General features: G+C 39.2%; 1 protein-coding gene across 3 annotated transcripts in view; it reads right to left on the bottom strand.

The window, feature by feature from the left end:
- Ppef1 (protein phosphatase, EF-hand calcium binding domain 1) overlaps positions 1-16,069 on the bottom strand; it is a 43,862-nt gene extending 27,793 nt beyond the window's left edge. For all 3 annotated transcript variants that reach the window (XM_013032143.1, XM_013032145.1, XM_013032144.1), the window contains exons 1-4: positions 16,024-16,069; positions 12,647-12,774; positions 10,777-10,837; positions 3,460-3,623 (exon numbers count right to left, since the gene is read on the bottom strand). In XM_013032143.1, coding sequence (XP_012887597.1) covers positions 3,460-3,623; positions 10,777-10,837; positions 12,647-12,774; positions 16,024-16,069 — 399 coding nt within the window. The remainder of the gene's footprint in view (positions 1-3,459; positions 3,624-10,776; positions 10,838-12,646; positions 12,775-16,023) is intronic.
- Positions 16,070-17,390: the final 1,321 nt, after the last annotated feature.

Here is a 17,390-nt window from a genome sequence, read left to right as displayed (position 1 = left end):
GGGATGTGAAGGGTAAACAAAGGAGGAGGCTGCAATGCTTGGTAAGAAATGTACGCATTATCCTGCCCATGCAATTGTAACCCCTCTGTACAGTATGCTCACAAATAAAATAAAATTAAATTAAAAAAAATTTTCCAAGATAAAATTATGTATTAATATTTGTACTTGCTGATAAGGATATCTTTCAGTAGCATTAAAATCAGTTTGTTCACAACTGTAACATTAGAGACTCAAAATGATTAATTCAGATGTTGGTTTCTATATTTATAAGTACATTCAGATTAACCACTCAAAATAGTCACATTCTTTTAAATAAAATTATACTTTAAAAAGATATCTCTTTTAAATAGTATTTCTTTCTAAGAGTGTTTTTAGCTTGGTGCTGGGCTCATACCTATAATCTTAGGTACTCAGGTGATTAAGATCCGAGTATCAAGGTTCAAAGCCATTCCAGGCAGGAAAGTCTGAGACTCCAATTAATCACTCAAAAGCCAGAAGTAGACATGTGAGTTAAGTGGTAGAGTATCAGACTTCAGTGAAAAACCTAGGATATAGTGCTCAGTCTTTGAGTTCAAGATCCATTACTCACTCTCTGTCTCTGTCTCTCTCTGTCTCTGTCTCTCTCATACACAAATAAAAGCAGTTTTTAAATGTACAAAATATGCATTTTGTACTTGGAATAAAAATGTATAGTCAGGTACTGGTGCTGTCACACCTGTAATCCTAACTACTCAGGAGGCTGATAGCTGAGGATTATGCTTTAAAGCCAGTTCACACAGACACATCTGAGAGACTCTCATCTTCAATAACCAGGAAAAAATCAAAAGAGGAGGTATGGCTCACATGGTAGAGTGCCAACCCTAAGGAGAAAAAGTGAAGCAAGGGCATGAGGCTCTGAGTTCAAGGCCCAGTAATCAAATAAACATATACATACACACAAATTAATATAACTCAAATGAATATTGAAATATAGGTGTATATATATATATATATGATTCTTTCAATAGAAATTGGTAGGCCTATTCAAAGAGAATGCAGCAAAAAAACAGAAATGAGATATTGATATATAAAATTACATGGATAAACTCTGAAAGCAATGCCAAGCAAAAAGGTCACATATCAAATACTACTCATGAAACATTCATATTAGACACATTTGTAGAAGAAGAAATTAAATTAATTGCGGCCAGGAGGTGGGAGAACGAGGAAAAGAGTGCTGCTAATGGAGAAAGGGTTTTATTTGGGGGTACAAAAATTTTCTGGACAATGGCCTAATATCCAGAATATACAAAGAGCTCAAGAAACTAAACCCTGGGGCTGGCAAGGTGGATCAGTGGTAGAGTGCTTGCCTTGCAAACATGAGGCCCTGGGTTCGATTCCTCAACACTACATAAGCAGAAAAAGCCGAAAGTGGTGCTGTGGCTCAAGCGGTAGAGCGCTTGCCTTGAACTGAAGAGCTGAGGGACAGTGCCCAGGCCCAGGCCCAGAATTCAGGTCCCACGACCGACAAAAAGAAAGAGAGAAAGAAAGAGAGGAAGAAAGAGGAAGGAAGGGAAGAAGGAAGGGAGGAAGGAAGGGAGGAAGGAAGGGAGGGAGGAAGGGAGGGAGGAAGGGAGGGAGGAAGGGAGGGAGGAAGGGAGGGAGGAAGGAAGGGAGGAAGGAAGGAAGGAAGGAAGGAAGGAAGGAAGGAAGGAAGGAAAGAAAATCCTTAAAGAATCAACAACTCAGGGCTGGGAATATGGCTTAGTGGTAGAGTGCTTGCTCTGGGTTCAATTCTTCATAAACAGAAAAAGCCATAAGTGGCACTGTGGCTCAAACGGTAGAGCACTTGCCTTGAGCTGAAGAGCTCAGGGACAGTGCCCAGGCCCAGAGTTCAAGCCCCACGATGGAACAAACAAACACACACATACACACACGACACACAACACAGCAAATGCAGAGAGAATTCATGGCTATAAATGTCTGCATTAAAAACAGAAGGATCCAAATGTCATGACATGCATTTCCTTTATGGCTAGGGCTGTGCAGCACTTCATCATCTATTTATAAGCCATTTGTACTTCTTCTTTTGAGAATTGTCTGTTTAGTTCATTTGCTCACTTACTGAGTTGTTAATTCTTTAAGAGTACAGTTAGTTGAGCCTCCTGCCTATTCTGACTATTAATCCCTTGTCAGATACAAAGCTGGCAAAGGTTTTCTACCATTCCATAGATTATCTCTTCAGTCTAGCGAGTTTCCTTTGCTGCACAGAAACATTTTGTATGATGCAATACAACTTATCAGTCCTCACTCTTACTTGCTGAGCTATTAGAATTCTATATGGGAATTTATTTCCTAGGCCTACATGTTCCATAGTTTTCTCTATGTTTTCCTGTTGCAGATTCAAAGCCTCAGGTCTTACATTAAGAACTCTGACCCACTTTGAAATGATATTAGTACAAGGCAAGAGGCAGGGATCTAGTTTCAGTGCTCTACATGTAGATATCAGTTTTCTCAGCACTTTTGTTAAAAAGATTGTCTTATCTCAGTCAGAATAGCTAGCACAAACAAGTACAAATGTTAGCAGAGACATGGGTACAGAAAGTTAATAACAAAGGAAATAGCCACTAGGCTGAAGAGAGCCTAAAGAATAGGAGAATATCTTTAACAGGTGTACATCTGACAAAAGATTAATAACCAAAATCTGTAGAGAGCTCAAATAACCAAACTCCAAAGAATCAACAAAGAACCATAAGCCCCACAACTTGATGTTTCAGAGCCACTTCCCAAGTATACAAAGAAATGAAACTGAAGAGGCACTTTTCAGCCTCAAGCATTACACTGCTGTCCTCACTAGCTAATATTTTTCTGATAGCATGATGATATTACCCACTCTGATATTTAAAGGATGTTCAATTTACTGTTAGAATGGGCTGGTAACTCCTTTGCTTCCTGGGCAGAGATGCCACTGTAACAGTCCTGCCAGATGAGTGCTGTGTGAGCTACAGCTTCAGCTGACTGTGACCTCAGAAGCCATGGTGTGCACTGTATACAGCTGAACACACCGGCAGATGAAAGAAGCATCTGAGAATCAGACCAATTTTGTTACAGGAATTACGTAAATCTGCTATTTTGCTTTTCTTTCTGGGTGATATATGTATGGTGACTAATGGATTATGCTTCCATGTACTGCAAACTTTCCATTTTCTGTTCTATGTTTCAAGTGTTAAATAAAGATGCTTTTATAATCTATCAAAAGGAAAAAGGAAAGGCTGTAAGCCTACAAACTGAGAGGCTGCTACACACCTGAGGAAACTTCTATTTAATAGGTTAAATAAAGCAGAAGGCAACTCTCACAGCATATGAAGCATTTCTCCATGGAGATACATTTCTGCCGCAGTATTTTCATTCATCCACTCATTGGGATGTCACTGAGCACCTACAATGCACAAGAATTAGGGCAGCTTCTGTTCAACTTGCCTGTTGTTGCCTGAAGGCCTCAAGAAGTACATCAATATCAGTAAAAGTGAGAGGAAATTGTAGCCGAGGACCATCATAGGACTTGGGGACTTCTACCAACTCGACATAGGACTGTCTATCCTTGAGGTCCTGCAAGTTGGTTTCACGAAGTCGATTCACTAATACTGGAAAAGGAAAGACAAAGAGCCACCAAAATAGAAATCATCATTCCTGTACTTCATTTTTAACAAAGATCTTCTTAAATTCCTAAGCCACATAAGGCATTGTGCTAAATGTAATGAATATCAAGATGTCCCACAGGAGGACAACCCTGAGGAACAACTGATTCTGGGGCTCGTGGGGATATTCACATAGATCATCACCATCCCTTCCCATGTTGATGTTTTGCCAGAGCAGTCAGATCATATAGTAGACAAGAGTCTAAAAGAAGCACAGTGAAGACTGATCAATTAAAGTATCTGATGCTCTGATATCTGAGGTCTCATTTTTAGCCACAAGTTATCCCCCCTCTTTTACAAATAAGGCTAAAAACATAATAGTGCACTGTATTTGGCTCAAACATCTGCTGCTTCCAGCTCTTCAGAAAATTAAACTAGAAAGGATTTTGCTTAACTGGTATTGATTTGTCTTTTTACATAAAAATCATCCTACATAATTTTCTTTTTCTCTTGGTAACAAAGCAGATAATGTGACAAACTATAGGCAGAAAATACCCCAAAAGCCTCTTTCTCAAGCATTTCTGTAGAATAACAGATCTCTGCACTGCCCAGTTTAGGAAGTGCTTAGACCTAAGGTCATTCCTTGCCAGATTCCATGAAACACTCAGCCCAGGAACAGAAATCAAGAAAATTCTGGCAAAGAAAGTTGAAAGGGGAAGTGACTGACTGACTGCAAAAGTAGTTCCATTTTCTATTCCAACTTGAACCCATGTAAAAATCCTATCAAGCGTCTATTTGCTCATCCCTTCAAAATGCCTGGGCCTGAGGAATGTGGAGGAAGTGATAGCTACCAGCTCCAGCCCAGGTCTCAGGAAGCCATATATGGTTCCATGCTTGCTCTTTTGAAATCCTGACACTACCACTAGGCCTATGTTAGTCTATTAAAAGGCCAAGACCATGTGGAGCAGAGGTGAATGATTCTAGCTGAGGCCATCCTTCATTAACCAATAGCCAGCAAACCTCCAGATCATGAGTGTATTCTAGCCAGGAACCCCAAAACCACCAACTCTAGTCTGCCAAGATCAATAGAATTGCTTAGCAATATATTTAATGGCTATAAAATGTATTTATTATGTGTCACTGAAGTATAATAGTTAATACACAATATTACTACAGTAAGAAATAACTGACTCAAAGGATGATGACAAACTCTTTAACACTAAATTCTTATTAAAACATTCTCTGAAGTTTCTTTTTGAAACTTGGAGGTCATGTTTGCAACATATAATGTTAGCAAATTAGAATACATTTTTTTCATTATCCAGCTATGCAGACAGATTTCAGTTAAGAAAAAAAACAGAAATTTTTTTCTAAAGTTAAGTCATATGTTAAAATTTAAAATGCTTTCTAAATTGTTATATAGCCCCATATATTTTTGGTGATAGTTCATAATATTTTATAAGATGTAGACCTTAGGATGGAAAAATATCTATCTTCAATGTTGTCAGAAAGAGATAATTTTCCTCATCTAATGAGTTTTGCTTGAAATCTATAAGTTATTCCAAGTTGTTAGAACCTAAAAATGCAAAGCATCCTGATAACCTTTATCTCGGATTCATGATTTTTTTTTAGTTTGATGGCTGATTTTTATTTCCTTATTAAATCTGAGGCTCTTTACACGATCTTCTAAATACATAAATAAATGGATAGGTAGACAGATAGATACATAGATACATAGAAGTTAAGCCATTGCAATGGTTTAAGGACAGAGCCCTGACTCAGATTCACTATTTAAGTAGTGATGCAAATATTCTATTTAAATATTTAATGATCATGCCTAGGAACCAGTGTCTCATGACTACAATCCTATTTCCTCATGAGGCTGAGATCTGAGATTTGCAGTTTGAAGTCTGGGCAAGAAAGTCTGTGAGACTCTTATCTCCAATTAATCACCAAAAAGCTGGAAGTGAAGCTGTGGCTCAAATGATAGAGAGCTAGCCTTCAGTGAAGAAAAAAAAAAGGCTTATGAACAGTACCCAGGCCCTGATTCAAGCCCCAGGACCAGCACACACAAAAAATAGTTAATTATCATGCCATTCATTTCAATTTTTTAAAATAATATTGTTATTATAAAGGCAATGTACAGCTGGGCGCTGATTGCTCATGCCTGTAATCCTACCTACTCAGGAGGCTAAGATCTGAGAATCATGGTTCAAAGCCAGCCCAGTCAGTAAAGTCCCCGAGACTCTTAATTTCAATTAGCCACCAGAAAACCAGAAGTGGCACTGTGGCTTAAGTGGTAGAGTGCTCACCTTGAGCTGAAGAGCTCAGAGACAGCACCCAGGCCCAAAGTTCAAGCCCCACGACTGATAAAAAAAAAAAAAAGAAGAGAAAAAAAAAAGCAGATGTACAGAGGAGTTACAGTTACATAAGTGAGGCAAAGGGTACATTTTTTTTTGGACAATATGACCCTTTCCTTCACTCTCTCCTAGTCTTTTGGGTGCGTGCGTGTGTGTGTGTGTGTGTGTGTGTGTGTGTATGTGTGTGTGTGTGTACGTGCGTGCGTGCATGAGCAAGCGTGAGCATGCGTGAGCATGCATGCCAGTACTGGGATTTGACTTGAGGACAGGGGCACTATCCCTTAGCTTGTTCATTTAAAGCTGTGTTCTACCACTTGAACCACAGCTCCACTTTCAGGTTTTTGTGGTTAATTGGAGGTAAGAGTCTCCTGGACTTTCCTGTGTGGGCTGACTACAAACTGTGATCCTCAGCTATCAGCCTCCTGAGTAGCTAGGCTTATAGGCATGAGCCAATGGTGCATGGCTAGTAGACATTCTTGAAGATGAATTTTGTTCCCAAAAAAACTTATCTTTTCCAAACTCAATACACTAAAATATGAAGCATCTCTTAAGAGAAAAATCAACAAGCCCCTACCTGTAGCCTGGGCTACATGGTAAGACCCTTTCTGAAAAACTGCTGTACCATAGACAAAAATTCAGAGATTAAATATATTTTTTAAAAAACATGAAAAAGATCATTCTCCTAAACAATTTTCAGTTTAAACTATTTACTGTGAAATATTAATCTGCATCAAATCAGTTATCTTTTTGGTAGTTTCTAGTAGCATAAAATAACATATTTTGCTCTAAAAGCTTAAGTGTGTCATGTATAAAAACAATCCAAAGTGTTAACATTTCCTTGCTACTACTATTAACAACAATAATTTAACAAATGACAAATATATGTATGAAAATTCATGCAACATGTAATTAATCTATAGCTTATTTTAGACTTATATTTTTGGCATAAATATAAACAAATTAAGTATAACAAAATCTTGTATAACAATCAAATGATACCCTTCCAAGTTGTTTTAAACAAAATACCTCAAAAATACTCCTACACATAATCTTTTCATTCAACTAGTAGAGACTCAAAATCTGGACAAGGAAAAAATTAAAGTCCATAATTTCAAAAAAAATACAATTTCTGTATTGTCCTTATAGTTGCCTAGCACAAAAAAAAAACCCTGGTTCAATCCCTAGCATTGAACACACAGGCTAAAGAAGGAGGTAAAAATAAAAAGGCTGTGAATGTGGCTCAGTGGTTGAGTGCTTGCATAGTATGCATAAAGCCCCAGATTTGATTATTCAGTACCACATAAACAGAAAAAAGCCTGAAGTGGTGCTGTGACTCAAAGGTAGAGCACTAGCCTTGAGCCAAAGAAGCTCACAGACCAGTGCTCAGGCCAAGTTCAAGCACCATGACAGGCAAAAAAAAAAAAAGAAAAGAAAGAAAGAAAAAAATTTCTGCCTCCGTAACCTACAGGTCACTCCATACATTGCTATGGAAAGTACAAAAAAAATTTAAGTACAATTTGAACTACATTTGTAGTTATTTAATTTCCCAATCATAAATCAAAACCACTGGCATCTACATAATAAATTTAACAGATGCCAAAATGACACTTCATAAAATTCAAGACTATCCTTGATTTAAAAATAAACCTGAGCCAAATGTGGTGGCTCACACCTGTACTCTTAGCTACTCAGGAGGCTGAGATCTGATAATCATGGTTCAAAACCAGCCTGGGGAGGAAAGTCCATGAGACTCTTATCTCCAATAAACTACTCAAAAAAGCCAGAAGTGGTAATGTGGCTACAGTGGTAGAGCACTAGCCTTAAGCAAAAAGAAGCTCAGGGACCATGCCCAGGCCCTGAGCTCAAGCCCCAAGACCAACACAAAAATAAATATAATAATTAAATAAATAAACTTGAGAAACCTAGACAACACTGGAGGGATCACAATGCCAGACTTCAAACTCTACTATACAGCCATAATAACAAAGACAGCTTGGTACTGGCACAAAAACAGACTCAAAGAACAATGGAACAGATGAGAAGATCCAGAAATAAAACCACATGCTTACAGTCAGCTGATATTTAACAAAGGAGCCAAAAACATACAGTGGAAGAACCATAGCCTCTTCAACTACTGGTGCTGGGAAAACTGTGTGGCCACATGCAGAAAACTAGAAGTGGACTCCAGCTTGTCACCATGCACTAACATCAACTCAAAATGGATTAAAGACCTTAACATCAAACCTGAAACTCTGAAACTACTGCAGGACAGAGTAGGAGAGACACTTGAACTAATAGGCACATGCAGGAACTTCCTGAACAGTGTCCCAGAGTCACAACAATTTGGAGAGAGACTCAACAAATGCAACTACCTTAAAATAAAAAGTTTCTGCACAGCTAAAGACATAGTAACCAAAATAGAAAGAAAGCCAACTAATTGGGAAAAAAATATTTACCAGCAATATATGAGACAAGGGCCTAATATCCATGATATACAAGGAACTAACTCAAAAAACTAATCTCCCCAAACCAAACAAACCAATTACTAAATGGACAAGGGAACTAAAGAGAGACTTTTCAAAAGAAGAGATAAAAAATGGCAAAGAAACACATGAGGAAATGTTCATCGTTTCTGGTTGTAAAGAAAATGCAAATAACAACAACCCTGAGATAACATCTTATCCCAGTCAGAATGGCTGGCATCCTAAATTCAGTCAATGACAAATGCTGGAGTGGATGTGGAGAAAGAGGAACCCTATTGCACTGCTGGTGGGAATGTCCACTAATACAATCACTTTGGACAGCAGTCTAGAAGCACCTCAGAAAACTAAATATAGACCTACCCTATAACCCAGACATACCACTCCTAGGCATCTACTTACCCTGAGCAATAGGAGGCAGGACACATACACCTCCATGTTCACCGCAGCACTGTTCACAATAGCCAAGATATGGAAACAACCCAGATGCCCCACTACAGATGAATGCATTGAAAAATTGTGGTACATATATGCAATGGAATATTATGCAGCCATTAGAAAGGACAAAATAATGGCATTAGCAAGGAAATGGATGGAATTAGAAAAAATCATTTTGAGTGAGGTAAGCCAAGAGCAAAACAGACAGCACATGGTCTCCCTGATATGTGGATGTTAAATACAATATGTAAGGAGATACAACCAAGTAAACAGGACTTGAGAAAAAAATTAAGTAAAAATAAAAAAAAAGATAATGCTAGGTGAAATGAACCCCTAGATATGGATGGACACAAGAGGTTTCTCTTTGTTGTGGTGGTTTTTAATGCACTTTGTGATTTTTTTTTGTTTCCTTTGTATGTTCTTTCCCCTATGGTATATCCCCTGCTGTCACTGTACTTGATTTTGGTACCCTGTATCTTGTATATACGTTTGTCTAATTTGGGGAGGGGGAGGGGAATAAAGGAATGCTGAAACAAGGACACAGATACCCATTGCAACAATGATACCCACAAGACAGTATATTGGAAATGAACTTTACAACTTAGGGCAAAGTAAATGATTTTTTTTTGGGGGGGGGGTCCAGTCGTGGGGCCTGGGCGCTGTCCCTCAGCTCTTCAGCTCAAGGCTAGCGCTCTACCACTTGAGCCACAGCACCACTTCCGGCTTTTTTTCTTTTTGCTTATGTGGTGCTGGGGAATCGAACCCAGGGCCTCATGCATACAAGGCAAGCGCTCTACCACTGAGCCATCTTCCCAGCCCATAAATGATTTTTTTAAGCCACATTATGTCCAGGCACCTGTAATACTAGTTACTCAGGAGGCTGAGATCTAAGGATCAGGGTTCAATGTCAGCCCCAGCAGGAAAGTCCAAGAGACTCTTATCTCCAATTAACTACCAAAAAATAGCCAAAGTGGAGCTATAGCTCAAGTGGTAGAATACTAACCAGCCTAGAGCAAAAGAGTTCAGGGACCACACCCAGGCCTTGAGTTCAAGCCCTACTATCAGCACCAAAAAAAAAAAAAAGAATAGTGTTTTAGTTTCTTTCCGATACAATTACAGATACTACACATTAGATAATTTATAATGTACATATATTTATTTAGCTATGGGTTTAGGAGGCTGGGAAGTCAAAGACCAATGGAGCAATGCCTGGTGAAGGCATAAGCCAGAACATGGCCAGCAGCATATATAAGAAAGAGAAATGGTGGCTCAATTCATAGTTCATAAGGACACCACTCTCAAGGTAACAAATATACTCCCATGGTAATGGAATTAATCCATTCATGAGGACTTAATTATCTTCTAAAGGTCCAACTTTTCAATACTGTTGCATCACATGAACTCTGGGAGGGAGGAATATATTCAAACTACAGAAGACAGACACAGACCCACACAGGAAAGAGACAAGAAAACAGAAGCATGTTGGGGCCAATTGCATTTAATCTGCCAGTATTAAAATGACCCATCATGTGAAATATTCAAAATATTGTGATTTCCCATCACAAGATTTTTTTGAGGGAGAAATGAGATCATCTTTACTAAGCTAATGTGCATTCAGACTGTGGTTCAAGAGAGCTATTCAATTAATGAATGCAAAATGAAATCTGTTCTTTTGGAAAAGTGAAAATACCAAAGCAATTCACATGCAAAGAGAAAAACAAATCCAGTCAAAGTAATTTCACCACTTGTTGGATGTCACAAAGCCAAGAGAGATGAGAAAAAATTTCAGAAATGAAAAAGATGCCTATCTTCAGTATTTGCATTTCTCATGAGAATAATTCAGTACCTAATGACTAATTCAAAACATAACTTTTTGCTTACCTAGATCTTCCTTACGTGCATGTTTATAATGTTCCAACATGAAGGAAAAGAAGTTGGATAGCTGGATAAAATAAAAACAAATGTATAAATCAATTAATGAAGCCCAAACATCTACTGTGAAAAATGCTGCCAGTTTTCTACTCTGAGGCATTCACCTACCCGCTGCTACAGGGGCACAGGTGCCACACTTATCCCTGCCCTTGTAGATGGGCAGCACCATACTAAGCAGCATGGGATATTACACGTCCATCTCTGCTGGCAGGATGGCCATAGACAACAAGTGACAGAGGCAAAAGCACAGCAGCCCCTTCCCCCACCTTCTGCCTACGCATGAGACAATCTGTAATTCATTTCACACTTGAGGTCTCCTGATGAAATCGGGCTGAGTCACACTTCTCTGAAAGCTTCCCCTGCCATCCTAGCTTGCTTTCCTTCCTCACTCCCTTAAAGGTTTCTCCTGAGAACACTCCTTCAGGTTCAATAAGTCACATATATCAGAATCTCTGTCTCACTCTTCCTCTCACCTAAGGCAACTATTTAGTTGTTTCTTTTCTGTTTGGTGGTTAGATTAAGTAGTGTTTTAAAAGATAGCCAACAGGGCTGGGAAGGTGGCTCAGTGGTAGAGCGCTAGCCTTGAGCTGAAGAGCTGAAGGACAGCACCCATGCCCAGGGTTCAGGCCTCACGACCGGACCCAAAAAAAAGATAAAAATAAATAAATAAGTAAAAGAGCTCTTAATCAGGAAAAAGGGACCATTGGACTGAATCCAATCTTTTTAAGAGCAAACAAGAAGAAACTAACCCATTTAACTCTTTGACATGTTCTTACTTATTTTAAAAGATTAGAAACTGATACATAAATATGATGTTTCAAACTACCCACTATACCAAATGAAAGTGTTAAGTTCCTGCTGACATCCATGTTCACCCATCAATACTCCTGTCCCCATAACTAATCACAGTAAACAAATGTGCTATATATCTCTTTAGATATTGTGTTTAATTTTTGCACATATGTAGGATATTAGTCTACAAGTTATTAATTTTTCATTAATAACTATATTGGAGATCTTTCCTATATCTTTTTTGTTAAAAAGTGACCATTTTTGTTAGTCAGCATTAAAGAAGAAATTTTGAATTCATATTGCAAGCTTTAAAAAAGCCATTCCTGTAACCTCTCTGTACATCACCTCTACATTTTTTTCTTTTTGGTTGGTCATAGGGCTTGAACTCTGGGCCTGAGTGCAGTTCCTCAGCTCTTCAGCTCAAGGCAAGTGCTCTACCACGTGAGCCATAGCACCACTTCCAGTTTTCTGGTGGTGAATTGGAGATAAAAATCTCACAGACTTTCCTGCCCAGGCTGGCTTTGAACCACAGATCTCAGCCACCTTAGTAGCTAGGATTACAGGCAAGAGCCACCAGGGCCCAGCTTTAAAGGCCCCATTCCTCTCTCTCATATAGAAATAGATATATAGATATAGATATATCTTACAGAACTTGCTTAAGTTTTATTCTTAGGAAATTCTTCCATTTTAACTCCTAAGTTCTCTTTCCCTTCCTAAAATAGCAACTTTAGCTCCCACTAGGGCACATACTGTCAAATAGAATAAAGTAATCTCTATTACTTAGCTAAATACTTTGTAGCCCTCTGAAAAATGTCAACTTCAAAGCTCCACACCATCACCTTCTTCCCAAATGACACTCCCTTAATATCTAGTTCCAAGACAAAGTTGCTACCTTCTGTACTAAAGACTCTGATCAAACTTCCTCAGCTTAAAATGAACCAAAGCTTCCATTCTTTCAACAACAGAAGATAAAGAGAAGTATTTTAGCAGTAGAGGGCAGGGAGAGAGACAACCTTGCAAAACAGACCTGCATTTGGCTTTGTTCATCAGCGTATTCAATCGACTGGAAGATGGCAAGTGCATAATGCTGTCTGGCCATCAATCGAGCTCTGTAACCTCGATACCAGTTCTGGATGACCAATGCAGCTTTGACCACTGTGAACCCACAGGATATGAAAGTCAGAAAAAATACAGTTAATATGTAGCTCTTGGTAAAGACGAGTATTTCAGCAAAATTATAATCAGTCCACCTAGATTCCATATCCTAAGTATATAAAAACTATAAAAAATGAGTCGATTTTGACACCTTTTCATAGAATTTACTCAAGTCTCAAACACTCAAAAAAATAATGATGGCACAGCCTTTAAGGGGTAAAAGTTTGGTGCAGTAGGTCTACCTAAATTTGAACTCTAGCTCTGCTAATTACTAAGAGACCTGTAACGATATTAAAATATTCAAAGCCTCAGTTTCCCCATTGGAATGGGTTTAGTATCAGTACCTACTTCTATCACCACTAAGAAATATTCTATTCTTCACTATACACACCAAAATAATTTCTATACAGTTCACAAAGGGCATGTGGGGAATATAATTGCTTCTTCATGGCTGTAGAAAATTTCATACTAATATACCCTGGAAGTGGTAAAATAAACCCATAATGATGTGCTAAGTCTTAAAAATGTAGTGCTTTCATTAGAACACTTACTAAAAAAGTCAGAGACTAAATTGAATAAAACACAATACCATTTCACATCAATTAAAAATACACATACACGTCAGGCACTGGTGGCTTATGCCTATAATCCTAGCTACTTAGGAAGATACAATCCGAGGATTGAAGTTCAAAGCTAGCCTGGGCAGGAAAGTCTGTAAGACTCTTATTTCCAATGAACAACCAAAAACCTGGAAGTGGAGCTGTGGCTAAGGTGTTAGAGCACAAGCCTTGAGCACAAAAGCTTAGGGACAACACCCAAGCCCTGAGTTCAAGCCCCAGGACCAGCACAAAAAAATATTATGTGGCCCAGCGCAGGTGGCTCACACCTGTAATCCTAGCTACTCAGGAGGCTGAGATCTGAGGATCACAGTTCAAAGCCAGCCTGAGCTGGCTTATCTCCAATAAACCACAAGAAAACTGGAAGTGGTGCTATAGCTCAACTGGTAGAGTACTAGCCATGAGCTGAAGAGTGTAGGGACAGCCCTCAGGCCCAGAGTTCAAGCCCCATGGTCAACAAAAAAATATATAAATTATGGGGCTGGGAAGGTGGCTCAGTGGTAGAGCGTTTGCCTTGCATGCATGAGGCCCTGGGTTCAATTCCTCAGCACCACATAAGCAAAAAGATAAAAACCAGAAGTGGCACTGTGGCTCAAGTGGTAGAGCGCTAGCCTTGAGCTGAAGAGCTGAGGGACAGTGCCCAGGCCCCAGAGTTCAGGCCCCACGACCGGACCCCCCCAAAAAAAATCATGTGTGTGTGTGTGTGTATACTACTTATATATGTGCAAGAAAACTAAAAACCTATTTTTACATAGTAACTTGCATATGAATGTTGGGGGGGCCACCGGACCCCCCCCAAAAAAGATAGAACTTGCATTTTAGGTTGGATTTAGTCTTTTTTTCCTTTAACATAAGATTTAACGTAAATTTAAAGAACTATGTCTAATTCTAAAAATATAAAAAGATAATTACTCTCTTCACTCTGTGCTAAAAAAGATTTGCTATAGGATAATTCAGTTTGTTTTTTAAAGATCTATTTTCATGACATGCCTAAAGGTTTGAAAGAGTATTCCCCATGTCCCTTCCTACTTTCAGAGATTAGCTAGCTAACATAACACCACAAGGAAAACATCCCACATATATAAGGATAGACTAACTTGAATGCTACATTCTCTAATTTATTCTCCACTTTAGAAGCCAGAGTCAATGTCCAAAACCAAGATGTAGAACCAAAACTGGGAACTGATTCATAACATACATAACAAAGGAAAGGAATACAAGAGAAAAATACTCATATAATTGCCCCGGCTATAAAATAAAGTATACAGGCTATATCCATTAAACATTCCAGTAAATTTCAACTAGATTCTAGTAACCATGGAAAAGCAACCAAGCACAAATAAAGGGAAACATTTAAGCCTCTAATTAAATGGGGATAGAGGAAAGCATACAAAATACTGCTGTGGAAAACAGATGATCTAACATTCTCCCAATTCTCCCTAGGATATTTAAGAAACATGAAGCAAATTCATGAAGTTCTGTGATCAGTGATCACTGATATATAAAATGTAATAAAATGCAACAGCTAGGCGCTGGTGGCTCACGTCTGTAATGCTAGCTACTCAGGAGGCTGAGATCTGAAGATTGAGGTTCAAAGCTTACCCTGGGCAGAAAAATCCCCATAAGACTCTCATCTCCAATAAACTACTCAAAAAAGCCAGAAGTGGCGCTGTGGCTCAAGTGGTAGAGTGCTAGCCTTGAGCACAAAGAGGCTCAGGTAGAGCGCCCAAGCCCTGAGTTCAAGCCACAGGACCAGCAAAAAATAAATAAAATAAAATGGCAACAATGATGTTGTCACTTAAGTATGGACATGGGTACGACATTGTATCATGTATCTATTTATAAGAGTATTGAGGATGGGCTGGGAAGGTGGCTCAGTGGTAGAGCGCTTGCCTTGTATGCATGAGGCCCTGGGTTCGATTCCTCAGCACCACATAAGCAAAAACAAAAAAATCCGGAAGTGGTGTTGTGGCTCAAGTAGTAGAGCTCTAGCCTTGAGCTGAAGAGCTGAGGGACAGTGCCCAGGCCCAGAGTTTAGGCACCACGACCGGACACCCCCCCCAAAAAAAAAAGCTAATTGGAGCCGGGCCCAGTGGCTCACGCCTGTAATCCTAGCTACTCAGGAGGCTGAGATCTGAGGATCACGGTTCAAAGCCAGCCTGGGCAGGAAAGTCTGTGAGACTCTTTTTTTTTTTTTTGTCAGTCGTGGGGCCTGAACTCTGGACCTGGGTGCTGTTCCTCAGCTCTTCAGCTCAAGGCTAGCGCTCTGCCACTTGAGCCATAGCACCACTTCTGGCTTTTTCTGCTTAGGTGGTGCTGAGGAATCGAACCAAGGCCTCATGCATGCAAGTCAAGCACTGAGCCACCTTCCCAGCCCCAACACTGAGATTTTATATTGGTACATTTTCAACTGAAATGAAATCAAATAGAACCTATCTCTTACACAGTACTTTATGTTCTCTACAGGTATTTTCTCATGTTCCCCCAGTATTTAGCTATCACCAACTGATGGTGCCTTGTACAAAATCACACCACAGCTTGAGAATGATGAGAGTAAATGAGAAAGCAGAGTGTAAGTAGAGTACACTCCCTCCTTTTCATTCATAAGCACAGGCTTGTTCCCAACACTCACCTTTCTCAGGTTGCTTGTTTCTCAATGAAGAAGTGCCGCAGCCCATGACTTCTAAATCATATTATGTTCATGAGTTCAACTTCAGATGCCAAGACAAGAGGGTAAAAAATCCCTTCCCTTTATGCTTCAAGGAGCCACTCTTAGCTGATTCCCTTCAGTCTTAGACACTAATGAGGAAGACACAGGAGAGGAGGGAGAAAAGCACCAGTTAACATCATGGTAGCTAAGGGACTGCTGGGCAGGATTCATTTATGCTTCTTCTGAATCCCTGTTCATCATATGATGTTGGACGTGATCAAGCACAATCTGATTCTTTGTAATTTCCAAACCATAGTAGTAGCTACAAGAGCAGCTATAATTTTTCTGCTACACATAAATTATTTTCCCAAATCTGGGTTTAGAAGCACTAAGTTGAACAAGGAGGATTGTAAGTTCGCTCTGGACTGCTTAGAGACCTTCTCTCAAAAAAAGAAGGGAGGGGGGAAGGAAGGGAAGGAGAGGAAGGAGGTAGGGAAGGAACATATGGAATGGCACATGAGGAAGCTGACAAAATTCAATTGTTTGGCTTTGAATTCAATATAATCTAGGGTTTGAATAATACAAATTGAAGGCTGAGTATGAGTCAAAACAACATATTTAAACAACTATGACAAAAATTCAAAGTGAGTTATCAAATAATATTTCACAGAATCAGTTCAGGATGCTTCTTTTATTTTTTGTTGGTATTTTTTCCTTTTGACTAATTCTTTTTTTTATTGTGGTTTATAACTTTTATGAGTTCTATGAGCTTTGCAATAGTTATTTCTTCCGCATTTGGTGACATGTACATTTCTTTTGTTTTGCATAGCATCAGCTGTTCCCTCTTTCCCACTCGTTCCCTCCCTCCCATCACTCCCATGAGTTCCTTAGTTCATTTTGATCAATGTCCCACTGTTGTATGTTTTTCCCTGATTCCCTCTAGTTCTGTGTCGTCTTCCTGGTTTCCCTCTGGTGTACACATATATACCATACATGTGATCAGCAACATGGAGTTATTTAGTAGTCATTGACCAGATGAGTGGAAGTCCTTTATTTCTTAAGTCTTGTTTTTGTCATATCACCTTACATTTTGGATTTAACATCCACTTATCAGGGAGACCATATGCCGTTTGTCTCTTTGCTCTTGGCTTACCTCGCTCAACATGATTTCTTCTAGCTCCATTCATTTCTCTGCAAATGCCATTATTTTGTCCTTTCTAATGGCTGCATAATATTCCATTGGGTATAAATACCACAATTTTTGGATCCATTGATCTGTGGTGGGACATCTGGGTTGTTTCCATATCCTGGCTATTGTGAACAGTGCTGCAATAAACATGGAGGTGCAT

Source organism: Dipodomys ordii, unplaced genomic scaffold, assembly GCF_000151885.1.
Source record: "Dipodomys ordii isolate 6190 unplaced genomic scaffold, Dord_2.0 Scaffold150, whole genome shotgun sequence".
Classification (NCBI taxonomy): Eukaryota; Metazoa; Chordata; class Mammalia; order Rodentia; family Heteromyidae; genus Dipodomys; species Dipodomys ordii.
This window is presented reverse-complemented; position numbering and strand designations above follow the sequence as displayed.